Source organism: Xyrauchen texanus, chromosome 27, assembly GCF_025860055.1.
Source record: "Xyrauchen texanus isolate HMW12.3.18 chromosome 27, RBS_HiC_50CHRs, whole genome shotgun sequence".
Lineage (NCBI taxonomy): Eukaryota > Metazoa > Chordata > Actinopteri > Cypriniformes > Catostomidae > Xyrauchen > Xyrauchen texanus.
Window position 1 is genome coordinate 25,684,344 of NC_068302.1, and position 25,342 is coordinate 25,709,685.

General features: G+C 38.3%; 3 protein-coding genes across 9 annotated transcripts; 1 reads left to right on the forward strand and 2 right to left on the reverse strand.

Annotated features, from left to right (window-relative positions):
- Positions 1–449: 449 nt before the first annotated feature.
- mkrn4 (makorin, ring finger protein, 4) lies at positions 450–4,102 on the reverse strand. Of its 2 annotated transcripts, none has more exons than XM_052094758.1 (8): positions 4,038–4,102; positions 3,061–3,192; positions 2,697–2,974; positions 2,488–2,621; positions 2,147–2,388; positions 1,954–2,064; positions 1,755–1,869; positions 450–1,191 (listed from the first exon to the last, which is right to left on the reverse strand). In XM_052094758.1, exons 1-8 carry the CDS (start codon positions 4,091–4,093, stop codon positions 1,075–1,077), a joined length of 1,185 nt encoding a protein of 394 aa, XP_051950718.1. In that variant the 5' UTR covers positions 4,094–4,102; the 3' UTR covers positions 450–1,074. The 2 variants fall into 2 exon arrangements, with proteins under 2 accessions (XP_051950718.1, XP_051950717.1); XM_052094757.1 differs by lacking the exon at positions 4,038–4,102 and adding an exon at positions 3,654–3,809.
- Positions 4,103–5,326: 1,224 nt separating this feature from the next.
- Positions 5,327–19,880, reverse strand: LOC127621245 (peroxisome proliferator-activated receptor delta-like). Of its 2 annotated transcripts, none has more exons than XM_052094756.1 (8): positions 19,795–19,880; positions 15,455–15,898; positions 14,292–14,443; positions 12,172–12,310; positions 11,776–11,975; positions 11,282–11,485; positions 7,651–7,894; positions 5,327–6,825 (listed from the first exon to the last, which is right to left on the reverse strand). In XM_052094756.1, the coding sequence occupies exons 2-8, from the start codon at positions 15,840–15,842 to the stop codon at positions 6,578–6,580; spliced, it is 1,575 nt and encodes a 524-aa protein (XP_051950716.1). In that variant the 5' UTR covers positions 15,843–15,898; positions 19,795–19,880; the 3' UTR covers positions 5,327–6,577. The 2 variants fall into 2 exon arrangements, with proteins under 2 accessions (XP_051950716.1, XP_051950713.1); XM_052094753.1 differs by lacking the exon at positions 19,795–19,880 and adding an exon at positions 19,133–19,559.
- Positions 19,881–20,014: 134 nt separating this feature from the next.
- Positions 20,015–23,534, forward strand: LOC127621163 (uncharacterized). 5 transcript variants are annotated; one of them, XR_007967833.1, is made up of 9 exons: positions 20,015–20,216; positions 20,467–20,663; positions 20,871–20,942; positions 21,444–21,504; positions 21,609–21,663; positions 21,963–22,007; positions 22,087–22,151; positions 22,273–22,417; positions 23,238–23,534. XR_007967833.1 is itself a non-coding variant. In XM_052094659.1 (8 exons), exons 3-8 carry the CDS (start codon positions 21,437–21,439, stop codon positions 23,511–23,513), a joined length of 654 nt encoding a protein of 217 aa, XP_051950619.1. In that variant the 5' UTR covers positions 20,015–20,216; positions 20,467–20,663; positions 20,871–21,436; the 3' UTR covers positions 23,514–23,534. The 5 variants fall into 5 exon arrangements, 3 of the variants coding, with proteins under 3 accessions (XP_051950619.1, XP_051950620.1, XP_051950618.1); XR_007967834.1 differs by having other exon boundaries at positions 20,467–20,942; XM_052094659.1 differs by having other exon boundaries at positions 20,871–21,504.
- Positions 23,535–25,342: the final 1,808 nt, after the last annotated feature.

The window sequence follows — 25,342 nt, forward strand, 5'->3', positions numbered from 1 at the left end:
GTTTAGAGCAAGAGCATTTGGGTCAGTTATTTGACAGAAGACCGTCGAGAGAAAACCTCAACGATGTTGTTATTCCAAAAAAAATAAAACAAAATATGAATTTATAAATATATGGCAAGCAATATTTTCAAACACTGTTGAAAACTCAGACAAGTGTACAAGTTACATTTTGCGATTCAGTTCTTTGTAGCGTTACACAAACACTTGACCATTAGAGACTCCTACAGGTTTAGAGCAGAATGAAGATTTGAACTGATGGTCAATAAGTCAGGTGACTTGCCATATCAGTTAAATGTATGATTCAGAGATCATGTTATCATGAATCAAATGCACCATGCCAGCAGGTTTGTAGACAACTGGTATGCAAACCAACCCTTATAAAATACTCCTCTTCATGAATAACATAACTTACACTGTAGCACACTTTATAAAACAGGGACCAAGAGGGGTAAACAGTGGAACATTTTTTATTTTCACCTCTCTTTAAGTGAATACAAACGTACTAAAAGTAATAAAATATGGCATCAAGTCCAACTAACACCTGTTAACACTGCTAAAGAGAACAGTATATCAAAAGCCTGCTGACAGGTTGCACATTTAGTGTTTGGCTGAATACTGACACAAGATAAACTAGGCACAAGTAACAAATAATTAAAATCAGAGTTCATATAAAGGTATCAGACAAGAGGGTCCAACAATCAGGAAGCAGCACAATTGGAAACATTAGATGATCAATAAGTGAAAAAAGCTAGCTGAAATAAGTGAACCATGCAATGTATCAACTTGTGCCTTTTTTTCTTGCTCTGGTCCAAATCCCACCTATACCTGAAGATTCAGATGCAATTTACGGAGATCTGAATGTTCAAAACTTATTTTTCAATCTCTTTCACAAACATAAGGCAAAATACTTTCACTCACACAACAAGTCTACACGGCTAAATAATTAGCCATACATGGAGGGGTAGCTAAAATCGAGCCAACCCTATAAAGGGACAATTCGATTTCAGTGCAGAAAATAATCAAAGCTCATTCAAGATTGATAAGCTGATATATACACATGGCTCAAGAAGGACTTTAGTCAAGAAAATCCAGAAGGTCTTCATCTTCGTCATCCAACAGAGTTAGGGCAAAAATGTAACTCCAAAGTTGTATGCCATCAATGTCCAAATCCTCCAGCACCTCAACAGTGTTCTGAAAAGATAAGCAGTGTTGGGCAAGTAACAAACAGTTATCCTATTCAAATGACTTATCTAAAACTAAATCACACACACACACACACACACACACACACACACACACACACACACGTGTGTGTACAGAATAGTTACAGTAGCATTTCAGTCAGCGCAAATCAGTCTGGCCATTCACCATTGACCTCTCTCATCAACAATGCGTTTTGTTTTTGGCACCATTCGGAGTAAACTATAGAGACTGTTGGGCGTGAAAATCCCAGGAGATCAGCAGTTAGAGAAATACTAAAAACCAGTCCATCCATTACCAACAATAATGCCACAGATTAAATCACATTATTCCCCATTCTGATGGTAGATGTGAACATTAACTGAAGCTCCTGACCCATATCTACATGATTTTGGAAAGCACTGCAGCCACATGATTGGCTGATTAGATAATCACATGAATAAGTAATTGTACCAGGTGTTCCTAATAAAGTGGTCAATAAGTGTATTATGCACAGCTTACAAACATGGGATATACGAAGAAAGAATGGTCAAAAGTGTGTGGACAAGTGTTACCCTTGGTGCAGAGCGCCTGCTACGGTGTGTGATGGGGGGCCCATCATGACTGTAGATACACTCTGACTTAAAGGGGCAGCATCCATGACGCATGAAGAATGTGCACTTTAATTTACTAAAGAACAAAGAATTTCATAGTTAAATTTAAAAAGCCAAATAAACTGTATAAGACCTAAACCCACAAATAAACCATTCTAACCTGCTCTTCGCTTTGAAAGAGGCTATCAGTGATGCCTTTTCCTCCCCATCACAGACCCAGTGCTTGCTGGGAATGTAAAAGGAGGACTTTACTCTGCACTGTGGACAGCCCCTGTTTTTTTGAAAAAATAAAACAAAAATTACACTCAAGCACAAGGAAATAGGGAAAAAAATAAAACATGGACAAAACTCACTTAATGACATCCTCCTGGAAGTCTTTTGTCTTTCGCCAGGTAACGATGCAGCTAATACAGAAGGGATGATTACAGTTGGGTAGGATGCCATAACGGCGCTCCTGAGCAGTGGATTTCTCAGAAATCTTGTCCATGCAGATGCCACAGACCACATCTTTGCTTTGGTCAAAGCTCCCAGAGTTTTGCTGCTCAGTCAAAACGGCAGCACCACCCTGATCCGGTCTCACTGTCAGACCGGTTGCCTATAATCCAATAACATGACTTAAACCATGGCCATTGAGACCCAAAATCAATGTATAGCAGCTATTGAAATGCCTGTGATTTTCAATACATTTACAGACCTTAGTTTCAGATTTAGACATGGTTACTTTATGGACTTTCGCAGGTGCTGCACCAGGCAGAAAGCTTGCTGAACTACCATTGCGTAAAGGATTGGAGTAGGTAGCGTTGTTTTGTTGCATATGCCTTAACGCACCTGAGGAAAGAGAAAATGGGGTAAACAAATCTTTGTTGCCAACTTCTAATAAAAATAAAGTAAAAATTATTATACCATGCTGGGGAGGTGCATCATCAATTCCAAACTCTTCCTCTTCTGCAATGCCTGTGGTTAAGTGTTCGAAATTCTGCTGTAGCATGCTCACACTTGTGACCAGGGGTTCAGAACCTCTCCGATTCAGACTATATGCCCCTTGAGCTGGAAGAGAGGGTTCAGATCCCCGACGGTCTGCCATAGCACGGCCTGCCAAAGGAGGGGGGTACACTGCAGGTGCTGAACCACGCCTGCTGCTCTCTGAAGGCCCTTCAGCTCCTTGAGGAACATGGAGATACCTGCAATTTGAAAGAGGAGCACATTAACAAAATTCAACATCATTTGACCAACCACTGCTTGAACTTAAAACCAGCTGGCTCTTTACCTGCAACGATCCCCAAACCAGCAACCACCTTTCTGGAAGTACCTGCACTGAACCTGGAATGGTTGTACTGCAGGAAACTCATGCAGATAGTAACAGCTTTGACCATAGCGGCAACATCCATTGATGAACTGCCTGCAAACACAGTAACAAGCCAATTACATAACATTTGTTGTTAAATGCAGCACAGGAACAAGGCATTTCACATGTTCTCGAAAAGGTTACAACTTGATGTTAAACCTCCGATTAAATCAAATTTCGGATTAAAATACATATGATAAAACAGAAGTTGAGCCCAAAAGGGACCCGTCCGTGTTGTTATTGACGACAGCGATACACGGAAACCGTAAGACTTTAGACATTCATAAGTTAAGAAATTTTGCCACGGTATTTTCCCCCACGAATCTGCGATAAAAGTTCGCATTTAAAGCCATGAAGTTTGTAACTGCACTGGTCTCTCTACTAAAACTAGAACGACTTCGTGTCATAACCGGATGTAAACATCTGCGCGAGAAACGAAGCAGGAAAAGTCACTCTTTAAAACAGATGATCGGAGTTCAAAACAAACTTCTGATCCAATAAAAAGCATAAAATACCAGCAGATTTCCCTTTCCACATTCAAGCCGCCTTTTCTCGATCGTCTATACGGTCTGCTATACCGATCCATCTTATAAAGACTCTAAAAACTGTTTTTTATTTGGCTGGCGGAGCGAGTAAACGGATAAGACTGTTTGAGAGAGCGAAGGAGTCCCACGTCACGCTGAGCGCGTGCTGACCAACCAGGGACGCCCGTGGGAAACTTCTACGTTTCGAATGAAAAACAGACTTCAAAGCATGGCATCTATAGAAAACTAGCACAAATGTTGCCAGACCTTGATTTCGTTTAATTAATACATTATTGGCAAAATTGTTTGCCTAGTGGCATTGCAACAGTCCATACCACTAATCTGCATATGTAAACAGCTGATGAGCATACCCACCTACATACCGCACTGTTGTCGCCTAAGACTTTGTAGGACTGTGCGTCCTTCTCCATCTTGCTCCTTGTCCCTTTGCCTGATGAATGGCCTAATGACACGCACACTTTTATAACTGTTGGGCGGGGCCTCCCCATTTTGACCTGTGATGCATTTCTGTTTTTAATGGCAACATTAAATATATATATATATCCAGGATTGTTCGTATAAAATAGTATTTTATATGTATTAATTTCATTTAATGTTAAATAATTAATCATATATGGGCCTATCTATATAATTACCAAATGTTCTCTTTTAATTTGGTTTGTTTAATTCTAAAAGTCACAGAATTTTGAAAGCATAATTTTCCATCAAGTTTTCATTTAAACTGCTCAATGAAAACTCCAGCATAATAGAAGCTGCTTTGAAACGATGTGTGTTGTGAAAAGTTCTATGCAAATCAAATGACTTGACTTATAACAATCTAAAGGTAAAGTTCACCCAAAAATGAAAATTCTCTCATTTACTCACCCTCATGCCATCTCAAATGTGTATGACTTTCTTTCTTCTGCAGAACACAAACAAGGATTTTTAGATGAATATCTCAGGTCTGTTGGTCCTTACAATGCAAGTGAATGGTGACCAAAACTTTGAAGCTCCAAAAATCACATAAAAGCCACATAAAAGTAATCCATTAGACACAAGTGGTTTAATCAATGTCTTTATAAGCGATAGGATAAGCGTGGGTGAGAAACAGATCAGTGGTGGAGCTAGGGGGTGGCCAGGGGTGGCTGTGGCCACCATGGACCAAAGCCTGGCCATCCCACTCATAATCACTGTTTTAGTCATATTTTGGTCAAATGTAATAAACTTAAAATGTGCGCACAACAAGGTCGCCAAAAACCTCTCCATCCCGGATGTCATTGTATGGCAACATTTCTGTGCCACCATAGACTGATCACTTGCCCCTACCTGGCCACCCTTTTGAAAAACTCCTGGCTCCGCCCCTGAAACTGATCAACATTTAAATCCTTTTTTACTATAAATCTCCACTTTCACATTTTGAGATTTACGGTTAAATAAAAGGACTTAAATGTTGATCTGTTTTTCACCCGCACTTATCAAATAACTTTTTACTCTTCTAAAAATATCTGAGATGTATTACAGCAGAAGAAAGTCATACACATCTGGGATGGGAGAATTTTCATTTTTGGATGAACATTCCCATTGATATGACTGCAAAACGCTTGTGAAAAATTGGCATGTGTGAAGCTTTTTATAAATCACACAATACTGTATAGTGTCTGGAATTTTTTTACTACGATCCATACAAATTTTAAACAACTTATAACACCTGTGCATCTTGACCTCTGAGATGGCATAGACTGGAAAGTTAGAAATACATTGGTGGATTTTTTACTAAGATGCAATTATGATAATAAAACATGTCCAGGATGGCATGGGAATAAGCTTTAGTACAGTATGCTAGTTGTAATTTCATGTCTCTTTCACAGTAACAAGTTTGACCATAAATCGCAAAACATATTCAATCAATATTTTCTAATTGTCCACTTGCCCACTAAAAACCCCTAAGGAGTGAAATTTCAATATATTAATGGGAGACATACTTAATATAGCTGTTTATCAAATAGACAATGAAATATAAGTGATGTCATGTCTTAATTCAGGAAATTCAACCTTAAGCTTATAACTGACAGAATGCTTTAATAAAAGCATCATTACTAATGCATAAAAAATGGCTCAGCACATCATAACTGTTACATGTATATTACGAACAAAGTGAGCCAACATTTCCTTCCATAAAACTGGAAAGATGGTGTTTTCACACTGTTAAAGGTTTATGTCAAAGGAAGAGTTAAAGTCTGCATGATGACTAAAGTAAATTAATAAACAGATTTGTCCTTATTTTCAATACCAATATATATTTATAGCAGCTGACACTGAACACAACATCCTCAACAAAGTAACACAATTCCAAAATAATATACCTGTCTGCTGTGAAGTTTTGTGTGGAGAATACCTTTTACTTCAGTAAAAGTGCCTAATCAAACAGAATCAAGATGGGAAGTAAAAGAATCACAAAAATAAAAGCCCCACAAACACAAAACACATCCATATGTGGTATTCTGAGCTGCTTTGTGCTCTGTCCGGGGGAAAAAACAAACATACTATATATCACTTAAAAGTACTTTCAAAACAAAATTATGCTGAAAAAGACCACTTCAAAAAGGTGTTAACCCTCATCAAGCAAATGAGGAACAACATGATGACAGTAGTAGTAAATGATAACTAGATGATAACTGTCTAATGTCCTGTATATAAGAACAGATTTGAGTTTAAATAAAAAAACGCTTCTCACAATCTCAGAAAAAGTCAGTAATCAAACTCAATATTTGTAAAAGTCCTTTACAAAATTCATTAAAAAAAAATCCCATGGCACCACCAGCACCATTTAGATATGTGCATTCTCTCCATTCAGGAGTGAATTCTGGAGTGCATACTCCTGTCAAGTCAATGAAAGCGCAACTTAAGTCTTAAATTCAGTACATGTCTTTGTAGATCTCTTGTAAAAGCGGGTGGAGGGAGGTCTCAGATTCAGTTTTTTTGATCAATTGAACAAGTTGGGCATTCTCTGTGACCAGTTGTCTTAGGTCAGCCATCTTCTGAAGTAGTTTGGGAAAGAGATGAGTAGAGTCAGAGTGGTGCACCTGAAGATGCTGGTCCAGAGCTTGCAAGATTCTATCCTGGATCTGCTCTACCTGTGTCACGTTCATCAGTCCAGGACGGTCTAGAGCAAAGAGAGACAATCCTCAGTATTTAAAATAGTATAAACAAAACTACAAATGTTTTCCTGTTGTTTTGGTAAATGAGTACTTAGTAAAAGGTTTTCATCTTGTTTGTTTTATTTTCAAAACAAACCAAAAACAAAGTCAGATTCTTTTGTAGATATATATTGTATGAATAACAATAAGGATATACCAAAAAAAAATCAGGTCCAACAGAGTTTCTCAGATTCTGTCCAAATTTATACAGATACATTTGAAAAATGTGTTTTCCTTTAAGAAATGCTCTGTCCACACTGCCATTTTTCAAAAGCTGCTCATCCACACAGAAACCTCTGACAACACTTAAATCTCCTTACTGCAAATGCGAGAAAAATAAAATAAAAAATGGGTTAGAAGCGTAGCCCCGCATCATTTCCATGTACGGTCTGAAACGCAGTTGACCTCGTGTTCTGCCGCTGGAAAGCAATTCCGCGAAAACTTCCCATCGCCTTTAAGGAAATGCAATGTGAAGGTTGTAAGTAACATTTATCTTTAACAACCCTATCATTGTAGGCAGCAAGCACAACATTATGGGCCACCAGCTTGATTGTTTTTTGTTGAATGGATAACATGACAACAAACTTGCATAGTTTTCAAATACCTCCATTTTCCCTGTCCACACTACAACATAAAGACAACGTTTTCAAATGTACCCACTTGGGAGAGCATTTTGTGAAAAGCTCAGATTTCAATGGACAAAAACACCATGGCCTAAACTTAGCAAAATGTATGTGTTTCCAAAAGAAAAAGTTTATTGTGGATGTGGCCTCAAAGACCCAAGTCCTTACCTCCACACAGTATGATGGCTGCCACAAACAGAGCAAGGTCACTGTCATCGAGCTCCAGAGCATTGAATTTGACCGCAAACTCAAACTTGGGCTCCATGATCTCATTGAAAGGTTTGCGCAGACTACGCAGGAACTCTCTCGTCACAAAGCCCTTCCCATTGGCCACAAGCAGCCCATCTTTATTCATGAGAGATGGGAGCATTGCAAATATGGCCTCATGAACTCCATATTTTAACAGCGTTACCTGAGAAATGAAGAGAATGTGTGTCAATACCTAATCGATTACTAAAATTTTACTAAAAAAAAAAAAGCGACTTAGTTAAAACATTGATTCAAAGGAGCCAACAATGTAAGCAGTCACTACTTTTCCTTAATCTAAACACAACAAAGCATTTACAACTACAGATAGACGGCTATATCAGTTTTTCCGATTAATCTGTGGTGATAGTTGCTTTTTGGAACTATCAGTTATCAGCAAAAATATACTGTATGCCAATAGTTTTCCCTCATAAATAAACCTCATTTGGTGAAATTATACACACACACACACACACACACACACACACACACACACACACTCAGATTTTACATACCTGTCATTCCAGCCTGATGGACCTGATGGTCAACCCTACTGTCTCAGCTCTTATCTCTGCCTGCCTCTTGGACACTTTGGCCTGTATGAAGGAACGACACCTTCAGCTCAACCTTGCCAAGACAGAACTCCTCATTATCTCAGCCAACCCATCTGTTGACCACAACCTCACTTTTCATCTTGGTTCAACTAATCTAACACCAACCAGAACAGCCTGGAACCTGGGAGTGGTGGTAGATGACAAGCTTAATTTCACTGCACACATCTCATCAACCACCCAGTCTTGCAGATTCGTGCTTTACATCATCAAGAAAATCAGATCTTTCCTGTCTGAATATGCTAAACAGCTCCTGGTCCAAGCTCTGGTCATTTCAAGACTGGACTACTGAAATGCTCTCTTGGCTGGCCTTCCAGCTAACACAATTAAGCCACTGCAGATGGTCCAGAATGCAGCAGCGCATCTGGCCTTCAATCGGCTGATGTCAAAAGGGCAAAGGGCTCATGTCAGCCCACTCTTGATTTCACTCCACTGCTACCTATAGCTGCCCTCATCAAATTCAAGACTTTGACTCTGGCTTTCAGGACAGCCAAAGGAACCTCATCCTCTTACTTTAATTCACTTCTTCAGGTCTATGCTCCAACTTGCTCTATGCAGTCTATGAATGAGCAACTTCTGGTGGTCCCATCACACAGAGGCTCAAAGTCTATTTCACGATCGTTCACTTTCTTGGCTCCTCTGTGGTGGAATGAACTTCCAAACTCCATACGATCTGCTGTTACCTCAACATTCAAGAACCAGCTGAAAACACATCTGTGTCCATGAGCACTTTACCAACCCACATTAATTGTACTTACCACTCCACTTAAGATGCACTTAAATGTACAAAACAAAACAAAAACTTTCCTTGTCTGTGCTAACATCTTTACTACTCCAGCCACTGTGAGAACGTGGTAGTCCTATACTGTAGATGTTGTTAAACTTTGTATGACAAATTGCTTGCTATGGGTCTTATTTGTAAGTCACTTTGGATAAAAGCGTCTGCTAAATGACTAAATGTACATACACCTTAGCCAACATTTAAACTCTGTTTTTCACAATTTCTGACATTTGATAGTAGAAAACATTCCCTGTCTAAGGTCAGTTAGGATCACTAATTTATTTTAAGAATGTGAAATGTCAGAATAATAGTAGAGAGTTTTATCTCTTTCATCACATTCCCAGTGGGTCAGAAGTTTCCATACATTTTGTTAGTATTTGGTAGCATTGCCTTTAAATTGTTTAACTTGGGTCAAACTTTTAAGGTAGCCTTCCACAAGCTTCTCACAATAAGTTGCTGGAATTTTGTCCCATTCCTCCAGACAGAACTGGTGTAACTGAGTCAGGTTTGTAGGCTTCCTTGCTTGCACACACTTTTTCATTTCTGCCCACACATTTTCTATCGGACTGAGGTCAGGGCTTTGTGATGGCCACTCCAATACCTTGACTTTGTTGTCCTTAGGCCATTTTGCCAAACATTTGGAGGTATACTTGGGGTCATTGTCCATTTGGAAGACCCATTTGCGACTGATTTAACTCCCTGGCTGATGTCTTGAGATGTTGCTTCAATATATCCACATAATACTCCTTCCTCATGATGCCATCTCTTTTGTGAAGTGCACCAGTCCCTCCTGCAGCAAAGCACCCCCACAACATAATGCTGCCACCCCCATGCTTCACAGATGGGATAGTGATCTTTGGCTTGCAAGCAATACCCTTTTTCCACCTAACGATGGCCACTATGGCCAAACAGTTAAATTTATGTTTCATCTGACCAGAGGACATTTCTCCAAAAAGTAAGATCTTTGTCCCCATGTACACTTGCAAACTGTAGTCTGGCTTTTTTATGGTAGTTCTGGAGCTGTGGCTTCTTCCTTGCTGAGCAGCCTTTCAGCTCATGTCGATATAGGACTTGTTTTACTGTGGATATAGATACATGTCTACCTGTTTCCTCCAGGATCTTCACAATGTCCTTTGCTGTTGTTCTGGGATTGATTTGCACTTTTCCCACCAAACTACGTTCATCTCTAGGATACAGAATGCATCTCCTTCCTGAGTGGTATGATGGCTGCATGTTCCCATGGTGTTCATACTTGCGTAATATTGTTACAGATTAATGTGGTAACTTTATGCGTTTGGAAATTGTTCCCAAGTATGAACCAGACTTGTGGAGGTCCACAATTTTTTTTGTCTAAGGTCTTGATTTCTATTTATTTTCCCATGATGTCAAGCAAAGAGGCACTGAGTTTGAAGGTAGGCCTTAAAATACATCCACAGGTACACCTCCTATCAGAATCTAATTGGTTAATTGCCTAGAGGCTTGACATAATTTTCTGGAATTTTCTAAGCTGCTTAAAGGCACAGTTAACTTGTCTTGTGTATGTAAAGTTCTGAACCACTGGAATTGTGATAGTCAATTAAAAGTGAAACAAAAGTGAAAAACTCTTCATCTGGTGATATATACTGTCGGCTACAAAAAGCTTAATTTTTTAAACATTTACATACAGTGTAGAGCATTTTAACGGAGCCAAGTATCTGTCATTTTTTAAATAAAAGTCCCCAGTGTATTTCAGGCTTGTTTAAAGTTAAAAGTCCCCCGTTATGCACTAAATCTTAATTTTGAACAAGTTAATTCTGGTTATTATTAGAATGAATAATAAACTGCTTTTGGGATTTCTTTAATTTTGGACTCTTGTAGCCTCAATGTAAATGCCCATCATAGTAAAGAATGACAAAGAATCTTTGATCATTCTATAAATATATATATAAAAAAAAAAACGATTGGCTCATTAATTGGATTAATCAGCCTTTTCCACCACTAGTTATCGTTATCTGCAAAATACAATATAATTTGACCTCTATTTACAAAAATATAAAACAGTTTATTGATTACAAAATTCAGACCACAAGTTTAATTTGGCAAATAGCACCAATGTTTATCAAGGGTTCAGCGATGGTTACCAATTTTGGGAGAAGTCACAGGATACCCGGATGTATCTCACCTGATCATTAAGAAAGAGATCCACAAAGCCAGGGATGTTTTTGGCAAACTCTGTGAGTTCTCGTACAGTTTCCACTGTTGTGCACTGGCAGCGGTAGAAGACATGTACCCCAATCTCCTTGTTTGGTGGCGCTCCATTAAGCTGGTTCCAGACCAGCCCATTTTCTGCCTGCCATAGTGAGTCCATATCATGGATCACAAATGGCTGATGATAAAATGAGAATCTGATTAATAAAGGATTGAAAAATCTACAGATCAATCATGAAAACACAACAGGTTTTTATTTGACTAGGTATGGCATCCAAAGATATGCAATAAAAAAACGGTGACCCTTGCTGCCAAGGAAAGTGCTTTTGCAAACTGATATTACATTGTAAAACTGTAAAAGCTGTAAAAGCAACCTAGTTAAACAATGCACCACTGAACTTAACCAAGCTGCAAAAAATGATAAAACTGAAATTGTCTGGGGCATCTCATTAAAAACCTAATGCATACCGCTGTGCAGCTCGTCTTGCCCGTCAAAATGCTCCGTGCTTTCTTCTTAGTCATGTTGAGGTTCTTCAGGTAGGCCGTGTTGACATGCTTGGCCAGGGATTTGAGGTCACCCCCCCCAGAGCTTTGCAGGTTCTCCCCAGCGAGGAGCCCTGCCACTAGCTTTTTCTTCTCTGCTTCTGGCATACGTCCGTACCTGATTGCTAAGGGAAAGAAATAAAAACAAGCTCAGTTTATTTTGTGCAACAATGCAACCCAATGCACATTCAAAATGCAAGCAGCAATTTATGGTCGCATATGAAGACCTCGCATTTTAGTGCTTGCAAAGTGAGTGGTAAAATTCTAAGCTGCCGTTCATGAATGTTTTATATTGTGTTTGCATGTTTGTGGGCTGCTCACCATCGTGGGACATGCCAAGTGCCAGGCACTTCTGGAAACGACAGTACTGACATTTGTTCCGGTTTTTTTTATGGACTTTACAGGCACGCTCACACCGCTCGTACTCCAGCTTCATACGAATGGTACGTCGAAAAAATCCCTTTAAAACAAATTTTTGTAAAAGAAACTGGAACAGAGCAAGGCCCACATGCTCATAGATTGCTGAATTATTTCATCTCAGAAATGCAACTTCAAGCATTAGGAACTCCAGTGATTTCATTTGTATTTAACCTTGTGCAACCCAGCATCCTCATATGAGGACATTTAATTATGGGCTTTTCTGTATACCCTATACATAATTTAAATTAGTTTCAACAGATTGACCTCATATCAGGAGACTCTAGGCTTTCATTTAAGGGTTAAATTATCAAAGCATGATGTCACATGGCAAAACAAGATGGTGCAAATTTCAGTGAAATGCTTCTGTGAGCAGACCAAACAAAAGTGCATCTGGTAAGAAACCTAATTAAATTTTTACATTATGTATTATGTAGTTTAATCTGATGTGCTGATTTGAAAATTTTAATGATTTATCACAAACAGCACACTGTTAATGATGATGTCAGTGGGCGTGATCGTCATTGGTAATCAAAGGCTGAGTCTGAAAGCTGAAAAATGCTGCCTTATTCTGAGATCAGTCATTTATTTAAAATGCTGTAGGTTAAGCCATTAACAGATTTGGGAGCAACACAGCTGCCTATAGATTTCCTATGCAGCCAAGTGCATTAACTCCAGACATCAGGTTAGAACGAAATTCTATTTCAGGCTGCAGAAGACATTTTGTACCGAACAACGTGATTGGCAGTCATTGTACTATGTTGCACAGAACATAGATTCAGAATTGATTAAGTTAATTTTGATTCCAGCCACTGGACTATACTAACAATTACTTGGATTCACAATTTAAGATAATTTGGGGGTTTTCAAATGCAACAGCACTGGCTACTACTTGTTTGTTTGACAATGTTGTGAGAACATTAAAATTGTGTCGCCAAAGAAAAGAAAAAAAGTGTAATAAAACATTTTATACACTAAGCTGATTTTCTATAGCTTGGTATTGAAAATTCCAAAACACAGACCCACTGTGCTCATATGAGGACTGTGGCAGCAGGGGCGTGGTCAAGCGCCCGTCCGGGAGAAGAAGCGGTAAGGGCGCTTGCACCTGAGCTAAATTATGTCTGGCGTGTGGAGGTACGGTATCTGGGGTTCCACTTGGGTCATGGCCGGGTGCGTCCCCGAATTGACAAGACTGCGGAGATTGCGACTTGCCCAAGACCTAAGACCAAAAAGGGGGTGAGGCAGTTCCTGGGGCTGGCTGGCTATTATAGGAGGTTTGTACCTAATTATTCAGACGACACCAGCCCGCTGACTGACCTCACTAAAAAGGGGGCTCCAGACCCGGTCCAATGGTCGGAGCAGTGCCAAAAGGCGTTTACGCAGGTTAAAGCCACACTTTGTGGGGGGCCGCTTTTACATGCACCTAAATTCTCTCTCCCTTTCTTATTGCAGATGGACACTTCAGACAGAGGGATCAAGCGCCCGTCCGGGAGAGGAAGTGGTCAAGCGCCCGTCCGGGAGAGGAAGCAGTAAGGGCGCTTGCACCTAAGCTAAATTATGTCTAACACCTGGCTTTAATTTCAGTGAGCATGGGGAGAGCGGCATAAAAGCAGGCACAGAACCTCCAGCACAGAGAGAGTCGGACCAAGCCTGAGTAATTTATTATGTTTAGCTAATTGTGAAACTGTAAACTGCTGAAAGAGCACTAATTAAAAGCTTACCGGTGAGGTTGAAGCCTGTTTTCCTGTGTTTTCCTTCCCTCCGTGGAGAAGAGTGTTACAAGGTCATAATTTTTTAGGCTAAATATTTTCTTTTCATAGAAATTGCTTCGTGTTCATGGTATTAATGTCCTTCTATTTACAAATCATAAAGGGAAATGGAAAATTCACAAAGCAATCTAGTCCGGGTCTTACAAAGTTAAAAAAGGTTGAAAATGAATAAACTGGTTCTTAGCCTACAGTGGTATGTGGCCGCTATGTGAATGTCTGATTGAGGAAAAAGCTTTGCAAGCTCAGCAAAATTACCTTGCAGCCTTCACAAGCATGAACTCCATAATGAAATCCAGAGGCTTTATCTCCACAAATGCGGCATTCAACATTCAGTCCCAAACTGCTGGGGTCGTCCCGACCCAGCTGTAACTGGTCAGACAATGAGAGGGAGGGAACCTGTAATGGATCTGTGAAAGAAACAGAGACAGATACCACTTTTACCAAAGTCTCCAATAAGAATGATAGCACTTTTATTACTGGCTTATGTCCAATAATTTGTTTGTAGTTGTGTATGTTTGGAACTAGACATGCACCAATGTATTGTCCAAACATCTGTATCAGCTGATAAAAACTATCAGACATCTGTTTAAAAACAGCTGATAATCAAGGCTGATTATTTCCTGTAAAAAGGCATGGAAAATACTTAGTCCACAACTCTTGTTGTGTGTGAAAGAAAATGTCTCTTCTATGGAATTAATTTGAATAAGTTGCCAATGACAACAACGATACAATTTTACGAGGTGGAACTACTGTTAAAACTATTGTGACTTCTCACCTAAAAACTTGACACAGCAAGGAATATGATGAGTTTGTTAAAGCTAAAGTGGGGGCTACTTCATCATTCAGAATTGTTAATGCGAGTTAAGAAATCTTGGCAATTTAATGTGAACATAAAAGGAGGCCATTCAGAATTGAGATAATGCGAGCCAAGAATGTTAATGTGAGTTAATAATGTGCTTTTTGTTTCAATATTTTGTTTATACTATGACTGTTTACCCAGAAGCCTAGTGACATAGAATAGTTATAAAAATTTCTTATGAAGTTGTGTAATTAAGTATCAGTTAATTGAAAGATGGTAGCATAAAAAGCAGAACCACAGAACTATTAGTATCAGCAGATGGTGTTGAAAATAAACGGTATTGGAACACAAATTTTCTACGAATGCATTCCTAATAGAAACTATTTCTATATTATATATAGGTAGGTATATATATGTAGGTGTATATTAAGAATAAACACAGAGGATAGGCTAATGCCATCACCCGATAAAGCCCAGCCAAGTAGATGCAATAGCTTTGTGTGTGAAGATGAGAAGTAGAACTACTGCGTGCATGTGAGAAAGTCAGAATAATGCCACAAACGGCACATCATACTTCTACTGGCTCTGATATGCCGAAGCACATTTTAATACTTTTTACCTGAAAAAGTCTGAGCTGTTATGGGAGCATTGCCTTTCTTTTGAGAACTCTCCTTCTCTGCTCCATCTCCATTCTGTAGATTCACCCCCCATGATCCCTTGCTGCCAGGTGAGGCCTCTTTTCCTGTAGCATCAGATGTCTCACTGCCCTCCTCAGCTGCTACCGAGCCCAGCTCCTGCAGATCTGACATACCTCCACAATCAGAGGATGCAGACTCATCCTCCTGTGCAGCTATCCATGTTGTGACTTCAAGAATCTGTGCGTGTGCAGAGTTCAAGTCTGGCCGTGGAGAGGGTTGGCCCTCCATAATTCCTGTCAATGTCACATGGTTTTGGGCTACAGGGCTGTCACATTTAATTTCTGAGGTAGGTTGCTCAACCTGTTCCATGGTTTTCCTGTCTGGCCGCTAAAACTCATAACCATCCATCACGTGACATTGCCACTCTTCAGAGAAAAGAAATGGGAAGTTATTAATTGTAATAGAATGTCAACCTGCTATATCAAAACAAGACCGTCATCATAATGATCCCAAGTTTTATCCAATTTAAGGGCGTTTTTGACAGTCTATATGCAAAGTATGATATTTCAAATTATTAGCTGAATGACATATTTATAATTTGGCTCAAATCCTCAAAAATGAATTCTATACTTCAAATGCTGTGCATAAAGACACTCTCCAAAGGAAAAAGCAAATATATGTAGAGAATATATATGCAAATATGTAGAGAATCTGCAACTGAAGTGGCCAATTAACTATTGTTTTAGCTAGCTGGCACATGCATGTCTCTTTCGCTATTCAGCTTTTTATTAATTCACCACTTCCCACTACATGACCTTTATCTTTTTGAGTCAGTCAGACGCAAATCATGCCGTCAGCAATTACAGGTCAGTGGCATATTTAGTCTACACAGTATGAGTGGTGATAAATCCATTAAGGCTCTGCTTGCTTGTTTCCTTTAAAAGATAAGATAACCCAACAAAGAAAGCTTCAGTGAAAAGATGGTATGACTATTAGATGAAGACAAACCAAAATACTTTTTTGTAACAAAGCTTACAATCAAATGCCCTTAAATCTGATCAGATGGCCAAAAATAATGATGCATTAAAGAAAATAAAACAAAGAAAAGTGCATATGAATATATCACCTCTGAAGACATAATGTGCACATTCCAACTAGGATTTAAAGGTGCATTCAATAATTACTCCCAAAGAAATTAAGAGTAATTTTGAAACGTATGTCTAAAATCATGTACACTTAAATTACATGAAATCCCTAATCATATGAGTAACCTTATAAAACCTGCTTTATTCTACACTGAGAGGGTCTCCTCACGGTGACTGCCATCTTGTATCACATAACCAGCCAAACACAACTAATATTATCTCAGTAACCACCCTGTTATTGGACACTTTAATTCATGGATTAAATTATTCATGGCTGACTGTGAATAGTGACTTTCTACAGTTGTACAGTTGCGGTCACTGTCATTGAAATAAAAACATTGACAAGAAACATTTTCTATTACCTATTTGCATGAGCAAACAAGTTAAACCATAACCTGTCCACACAAAGGCCAAGATACATTCACTCAGCTCTTTATTAGGCACACTACAGTCCTAATAAAGTGCTCAATGTGTTCTTCTGCTGTTGTAGCCAATCCGCCTCAAGATTCAGTGTGTTGTGTATTCTGATATGCTATTCTGCTCACTACAGTTACAAAGAGTGGTTATCTGAGTTACTGTAGCCTTTCTGTCAGCTTAAACAAGTCTGGCCATTCTCTATTGACCTCCCTCATCAACAAGGCTTTTCCGTCCACAGAACTTCTGCTCACTGGATGTTTTTTGATTTTGGCACCATTCTGAGTGAATTCTAGAGACTGTTGTGCGTGAAAATCCCAGAGATCAGCTGTTACAGAAATACTCAAACCAGCCCATCTGGCACCAACAATCATCCCATGGTCTAAATCACATTAACTGAAGCTCCTGACCTGACATCTGAATGATTTTATGCATTGCACTGCTGTTGCACGATTGGCTGATTGATAATTGCATGAAAATATAGGTGTACTGTCTTCCTTATAAAGTGCTGAGTGACTGTGGATAGTGTTTCATGTGGTAAAGGGTGTACATTCCCAGTCAAGGTGTGTAAAACATCTGAATGTGCAGAATTAGAGTTCACAATTCATGGGTAATCTGTGTACTGGTTCCATACCGTCAACATGCATTAAACAAGATGAAGCACACAGGGGAAGGGGGCTCATTAGTTGGATAAGGTAAAGTCCTTGGTTCTTCTCATTAAGGGAGACATTGATAACAGATATGGGAGTATCTGGTCATGCGGAGGATGGCGACCACCACCAAACAGACTGTGTTAGTAATCCTTGGATCCTGACAAGAGGATTACCCAGCCTAGTGGTAACATTATGCTGTGACTAACCCATAACAAAGACAATTCAATTTTATTCAACAAGACATTTTAGTTGTTACCGTACCACAAAGGGGAGCTTGGGAAAACACCAAGCCTACCATATATATGAATAGGCTTTACGTTAACTAATACACAGTAAATGGACCGATAACAAAAGCTTTGAGCTACTGTTGAGACTTGTCAGCAACCAGTCGTGCAGGTTCTCTGGTTGTCTACTTTGTACTGAGGTTGCATGCAAGAGCCTACCCGCACAGAGGAACTTAAATGAGTCACAGTGCATAGGTTTTGACAGACACACATTCCAGTGTCTGGACCCTATCAGTTGCTTCATCTATGTTTTGAATAGTTAAAGACACTAGGAGAATTATTACAAGGACAAAGTTAAAGCCACTATAAAATTACGCAATGGCAAGCTATACTTTTGAGAGACAAATGTTGTACAATATTAGTTTGTAACCTATATTATTACAGTGAAATTTGCCTGACCCCTGTGTACACAAGGTCAAGGTACTTAATACTCTTACATGTAGCCTTTCAAATACAAAAATCTAACTTTTTAAAACACTGTTTGCAGTATTATGAACTAAGATGTGAAACAAGCTATAAGCTAGTCTCTTACTCTTTTTAAAGCTTTCTTCAGTCTTTTAATTATGATACTGTCTGTTTGATCCAGAAAACAGTGTACTTGAGAATTGCAGTGCTCAAATTTCCCCTAATATTTTGTTACTCTTAGTAACCGGTCACCGGTGTTTGCACCTTTGGAAATAAGAATGTTATTGCAAAACAAATTCAAAATAACTGTTCTATGTAAAATGTGCTGACTAATATATCCTGGAAGTCCTGGTCTTACTATATGTTAATAGTTAGCTGTGGAATAGTTTTCCTAGCTTGTGGATATTGGATACAGCTTGTAAAACATAAACTAATCAAGACCCAAAGTAATTACATAAATGCGATAAACACATTGTTGATGGAACCTTGACAAATTTGTAATGAACCATATTAATAATACAAATTAGACAAGAAGCTAGTCAGAATTGAGAGAGCCTTGGCTGACAGGCACATCAAATATCGCTGAGAAAAATATGACAACAAACGTTTCTTGACACGGTAACATTAACCATTCGGCAGACTACAGCACATATTTATCCTGCTGTGAACACCTATAGTTTGTTTAATAATGGACTGAAGCTAATATTCTAAATTAAGTATAACAGCTGAATTTTGGCTAACTAGCATTTTTGAATTACCTTGGTTTTACGGGCTAGTTCCGAAGTTTCCAAACAGTTGATCAAAAATGAATATAGTCTTCGTGTGTGGTGATTAAGTGGATTTTAGACTCCGAAGAGCTCATAGTCCGTCGGTTTACATCAGTTTAACCATCACTGTGTATCCGTGTATCTCATTCACCACATACTAGCCTGATATTAGCACCAGCTAGCTTAGTGCTAACATGTTTTCTTTTTTTTGCCCACGCTGAAAAATATTCTTGCCAAAACGATTACTGTCAGGTATGTTTAAAATAAGAAATATAGGTTTCTGCCTCCAAATTTATGTTCTAACCACTTTGCTGGAAAATCCTTTAAAAAAGGAGCAGACGATGGCCAACGCACTGTTATTCTAGCACTAACTTTTGCCCAATCTGGTCTAGTAACTCCATTCACTTTGATTACTCGGTTGCCAGGGATGACAGAACTAAATTAACTAGAAAAGCTGCGTTCGTGCGTGTGCGTGTATATTTATATAATATTCGCCTTCAGGGGGCGCTCCTCGGCCTAAAGTCATAGATTGGGGTAAGTCAAATGAGCGAACTAATTTGACCACTACAGCTATAACAACCATCAAGAATGCCAGATGTGTAAGTACACGTTGAAGGCCTGCCACTATACAATTTGTCAAAAAAGTGCAATACATTTTTCACACCGCGGTTTGACTTATGATCTTGTCACGTGGCATGTATCCGTTCAATGGCTGCTCAAATCCAGGCGTGTAGTTCAGTCGTTGTCCTTGTCACTACTCGATCCCCTGTCACTACGTGATCCGTACCGGAAACCAGATTGGTACTGCGCATGTGCGAAAACTCATATTTGATGTCACTTCCTGTCATCGCTAACGTTTTTACGACAGTCTGCTCTACAGGTCGACTTTACTCTCACGATTTGTACTGCGCATGTGCTCGATTTATAGAATCGCGTTGGAGAGTGATTGATTTAAATATGGATTATTTTGTGTTGTATGTACAAATTCAAGAATTTCTCTTAAAAAGAGAAATTCCCGACAATCCCACAGAGCGTCGGAAGGTGAAACGGGCGTCTACGAATTTCGCTATTAAAGGTAATGGATTTTATAATGAAAAAAGAGAACTGACTGTCTGGAACAACCAGGGTCATGTGCTTAATTCACAAATAGTGTTTAAAATATCTTATTAAGCTAATATATTAAGCTACGTTAACTGTACTTGTTCAGCTCACGTATCTGGGTGTTAATACATGGGTATTATAAAAAATAAAAAAGTGAATATAATGTAGTTTATAATGTAGTCTTTTTACTTTTTCCAACTTTTTCTTTTTTCCTCTAAAAACAGACGACAGGCTCTTCTGCATCGGTCCTAGTAGGCAGTACATGCGGCTAGTTGTCCTGTCAGAGGAAGAGAAGAGGTCTGTTCTAATGGAGTGCCACAATAACCCTGGGACTGGCAATCACAGTGGTGTCAGAGGCACTCAAAACAGGGTTATTGTTGGCTACTATTGGCCTACAATTGTCCAGGATGTGAAAGAATGGGTAATGTACTACATTGGTGGTACTTTTACTTTCTTATTTTTCTTTTACTTTCTTTACAAGTATCTATACTTAAGAATGTGTCTATTTTTGCCACCGCTGATTGTTCGATACCTCCTTGATTTAGAAGTTATATTTATTGTCATCACCAACTTGTATCAACTGGATATTTTTCTAGACATTTTGTTAAAAATTATTTTTGCTTTTTAGGTCAGATCTTGTCACCGCTGCCAGTTGAATGACCCCATCAAGGCTGTTGTGCCAGTCTTGCATTCCATTAAGGTACTGCGTACAATAATTTAGCATACTGATGAGATTAACAAGCTAGTCTCAAGCTTGTGTACAGTTTTCCCAGCATTTGGCTGATGCTAATTTTGCCATATTTAGGTTGAGACTAAAGATAATTCATTTACTGGCCTTGTTCCAGGCATGTTGTTTGGTTACATTTCCAAAAGGAGCCTCGTTCTCAGGCTTCAAGATCATATAAGAGCCTCGTTCTCAGGCTTCAAGATCGTATAAGAGCCTCGTTCTCAGGCTTCAAGATTGTATAGGAGCCTTGTTCTGAGGCTTCAAGATTGTATAAGAGCCTCGTTCTCAGGCTTCAAGATTGTATAAGAGCCTCGTTCTCAGGCTTCAAGATTGTATAAGAGCCTTGTTCTCAGGCTTCAAGATCATATAGGAGCCTTGTTCTGAGGCTTCAAGATCGTATAAGAGCCTCGTTCTTAGGCTACAGAACTGATCATTTAATTACACGTTTATTTTGTGTTTTCTTTGGAATGCCAGACACATTGCAACCTTCACTGACCCAGGATCCTGGACTGAAAAAACAGGAAGAGACCTTGAGGTATGTTTTAAATGATGGAATTGTGTAAAGCTAATTTAAGTACGTATGTATACATGTTTAAACAAGCTATCAGTTTTTTAAACTAACTGGATGCACTTTTCCAGTTTTTTCCTCAACAGTGTTCAGGGAATTCCTGTGGTGTGTGTCTACATGCTGATGGTAAGAATGTTTAATTTGTCAAAGCTGTTAGATCATGGAGTGGTGGTGGTGTAGTGGTCTAAGCACATAACTGGTAAGCTGGTAACCAGAAGGTAATCAGAAGGAATTAGGAATCAGCTGGTTTTAGCCCCACAGCCACCACCATTGTGTCCTTGAGTAAGGCACTTAACTCCAGGTTGCTCTAGGGGGATTGTCCCTGTAATTAGGGCTCTGTAAGTCGCTTTGGATAAAAGTGTCTGCCAAATGCATAAATGTAAATAATAAAATCAAAGTCTTACAGTGTTATTTGTATTTCACAGTATGCTCTCAGCACCTGTACATCATGTCCATTAACATTCACAGAGGTAAGCTGGATTTTCACACAAGTATGCCATCAAACTACTGGTATATGTCCAATTTTTATTTGTGTTTTTGTGTTTTTAGGAGGAGGTGCCATTGATTCGCCAGTGGTGGTGTATTCAGCTGATGGAGAGGTTTTGGCTAGAAGGGTATGACAGACTCTACAGATAAAATTTCAGTATCTTGGCTGTATTAAGTCACTGTTGGCAAAGTGATACTAGAAAGTTGTTTTACAAATACAGTGCATATACATTTACATATTTTCCAAAGTTATGGACCGAGATTTGCATACTGGACAGAAGAAGCATCCCAACTCCTTCAGGGAACCCTTGAGCCTGTCTTTAGGGTGTCCAAATCCACCACCACAAACCTGTTGCCCAGCAGAAGAGTTGTGGTTGAAGAGAACGCTGATAAGGTAAATGATTTTATTGTTCATATATCAAGCAGTGTCGTGGAAAATCGCGATGAATCTCTAAGTTGTAAGAAAACTCTCTGAGTCTTGAGTTCCAGATGCCAAAGTTGTAGTTTATTGAACACCAACAAACATGAGTCCAGCCAGCTGTCTGTCCTGACTTTATCCTCCTAAGTTCTCAGTTATATACCTTTGGTTATCTTTTACCCACTATCTCTGACCAATGGGATTATTGCCCTTGTCTCTTTCCCTCGCCACCAATATGTTTTATTTCCTTCATTAATTAAATATTGGTGGAAAATTCCACACCTATCTATTTTTTAAAAAACATACATCAGCTGGTAACTCCACATATTTTGGACATATGTCATAGTTCATGGTAAGAACACATCAACTTAGAAACATTTGTGTAAGAGACAAACCAGCCTTGTCCTCACCATACCTTTTACTTTTCACCTCCATTTCAGCAAACCCTTACAATGAGGCGGCCTTGTTTGTTCCTTCACATTACCATTTGATTAATGAAAGAAAATACAAGCTCCAAAGCTATTTAACTCAAGGCAAAACAGCATGCCAGGAACATATCATATAAGGGATATCTAGGAAATACATCAAGGATATATGTCAGAATACTGCTGATTAACAGAAATACATGCTGTTTTTAAAGGATTTTAAAGGAATACACCTGTTGTTCAAGGATAACAACCATAGCAGTTGCATGCATGCTTGCTCGATATATAGTTTAATTAGTTTACGTGCCATTTATATATATATATATATATATATATATATATATATATATATATCTCCTTTATTTCACCAGGTGCAACAGCCGGACATTGTAAAAGACCTTCATGCAGCTTGGCACTGGGTTCACAATCACAGAGACTTATTCCATGGGGATGTGAGAGAGCCTGCATTTCTGCAAATGAACAGGGATGAACAACAAAATGCCCTCAGGAAGGTCCTGGGGGGTGAATTCTCCAATACAAAGGATGAATTTTTGTTTATATTTCAGTGTCAAGAGGACATGGAAGTATTTTTGTCATACTGTGTTGATGAACAAGGCTTGAAGGTCAATGCCATGTTCCAGTGGTGAGTCAGTGAGGGATGGAAGCAATTAATTAATGTATTAAATAAATTGAATGAATAAATAACTTTATCCTGTGTGTTTCTTAAATGCAGACATTTGTTAAAGTATGCTGAAATAAGTAGAACATATCTTTTAGAAAATAAAATATTAAATGTAAAGAAATGCACACACACTTATAAACACATCTGTATTTCCCAAATGGGTTCTAACAAATGTAAACTATTCAGTTTAACAGCAGCCCTATGCACCCTATGTTCATGTCTTTTCTAAAGCCTGAGGCTTTTACCTCTTAATCTCAATACATGTGAATTACTTCTGATTAAAAACAGTACGATACAATTTGTGGTATTTCAGTTAAAAGCTGTTACATATTTGGGTATACAAATAACCAAATATAACTATATGCACTGCTAATTTGAACACAATTGTTATATAAACAATGAAGCGGCTTAATTGCGGGGCTACAGAGAGACCTATCTTTGATTTAACAAGATTTAACAATCTTTGCTTGTTAAATCAGAGGGTCTGTCTCGCCTAATTAATGCCACTCAGGCATTGTACATTGATAAGCCCACGTGTAAAGTAATCAATGGGATATTAATTAAATTTTTATGGAAAAACAAATACCATTATTTGAAAAAGTCAGTGATACTAAATTCTCACAAAAAGGGTGGCTTAAACTTCATTGATTTCAGCTCACTAAATAACACAATTAAAAAAAACTGGCTTAATCGATTCCTTAACCCCACCTCTATTTGGAATATTTTCCCTCAGCTTGCCTTCTCACAACTTGGTGGTGCAATGTTTTTTTTTTATGTAATTATGGTATTCAATAAGTCCCTGTCAATCTATCTAACTTTCACCAACAAGTTCTTTTGGCATGGACTTTTGGCACTAAACTTTTCTCCTCATCTGTGTTACATATGGAACAATAGGAACATTCTATTTAAGAATAAATCTTTGTTCTATAATTACTGGTTCAGTAATGGAATATTTCATGTAAGACAGCTCTTTAATAATGAAGGTTTGCTTTTTAGGTATACTGAATTTATTGCACAATATAACAGTTATGGATGCTATTCCATCTGGCTTACACATGATTTTCAAAAATAATACACACTCTTATGGGTTCATTACCCTCTCCTGAACCTGTAAGCACACCTATTGGTGTTATAAAAAAGGAAGGAATCATAAAATAAGAGCTCTATTCCTTGAGAACATTGTCTCTGCCCCTCCTATAATCTCATATTGGAATGGACTCTTTGATCATTTAAATTGGAAAAATATATGGTCTATGCAAAAAAGCAAAGTAAAACAAATATCTTTTTAATTCATTCATAATATTTACCCTGTCAAAAATTTCTTAAAGAAACATTTTAGATCTGATTTTGACACTAATTGCTCTTTTTGTCAGAATGACACTGAAACCTCTCTTCATTTGTTTTGGTCATGCATTTATTCTTTGCAACTTTGGGAAGATGTTAGTTTGTTTATCTAAAAATCTAAATTTTTCAAAGAATCCTAAAACTGTTATTTTTGAATTTGTTGAAGCAGATCCATATGCCTGCTTTATAATAAATGTAATTATTTGACTATGTAGATTTTATATTCATAAATGTAAATATTTTTAATTGTAAACCTATTTTTTGGCATTCTTACAAGAGACAATACTTCACTTAACAAAAAAGCACTCAGAACATGTACAATTTGCACGGCCTACAAACATTTTAATTTAATTAATGTGTAATTTTCTTTTAATTTAAGTAATTCCCACTTTCTTTTTCTTTCTAGTTTATTATTTTAGTTACTTTTTAGTTTTGTTTCTGTTTTGAGTT

Bases quoted from the DNA above. Each gene is read 5' to 3' on its own strand.
- mkrn4 (XM_052094757.1), bottom strand. From the start codon at position 3,724: ATGGATCGGTATAGCAGACCGTATAGACGATCGAGAAAAGGCGGCTTG. The intron at 2,975-3,060 runs GTAAAGAGCCAG...TTCAAATTGCAG, and splicing joins TGGTTTGGGGATCGTTGCAG to GTATCTCCATGTTCCTCAAG. The intron at 1,870-1,953 runs GTTAGAATGGTT...TTTGTTCTTTAG, and splicing joins TCTTTCAAAGCGAAGAGCAG to TAAATTAAAGTGCACATTCT.
- LOC127621245 (XM_052094756.1), bottom strand. From the start codon at position 15,842: ATGGAACAGGTTGAGCAACCTACCTCAGAAATTAAATGTGACAGCCCT. The intron at 12,311-14,291 runs GTAATTTTGCTG...TTTGTTTTAAAG, and splicing joins ATGCTTGTGAAGGCTGCAAG to GGATTTTTTCGACGTACCAT. The intron at 6,826-7,650 runs GTAAGGACTTGG...TCTTTGCTCTAG, and splicing joins AGCCATCATACTGTGTGGAG to ACCGTCCTGGACTGATGAAC.
- LOC127621163 (XM_052094658.1), top strand. From the start codon at position 21,437: ATGCCAGACACATTGCAACCTTCACTGACCCAGGATCCTGGACTGAAA. The intron at 22,008-22,086 runs GTAAGCTGGATT...TTGTGTTTTTAG, and splicing joins GTCCATTAACATTCACAGAG to GAGGAGGTGCCATTGATTCG. The intron at 22,418-23,237 runs GTAAATGATTTT...TTATTTCACCAG, and splicing joins TTGAAGAGAACGCTGATAAG to GTGCAACAGCCGGACATTGT.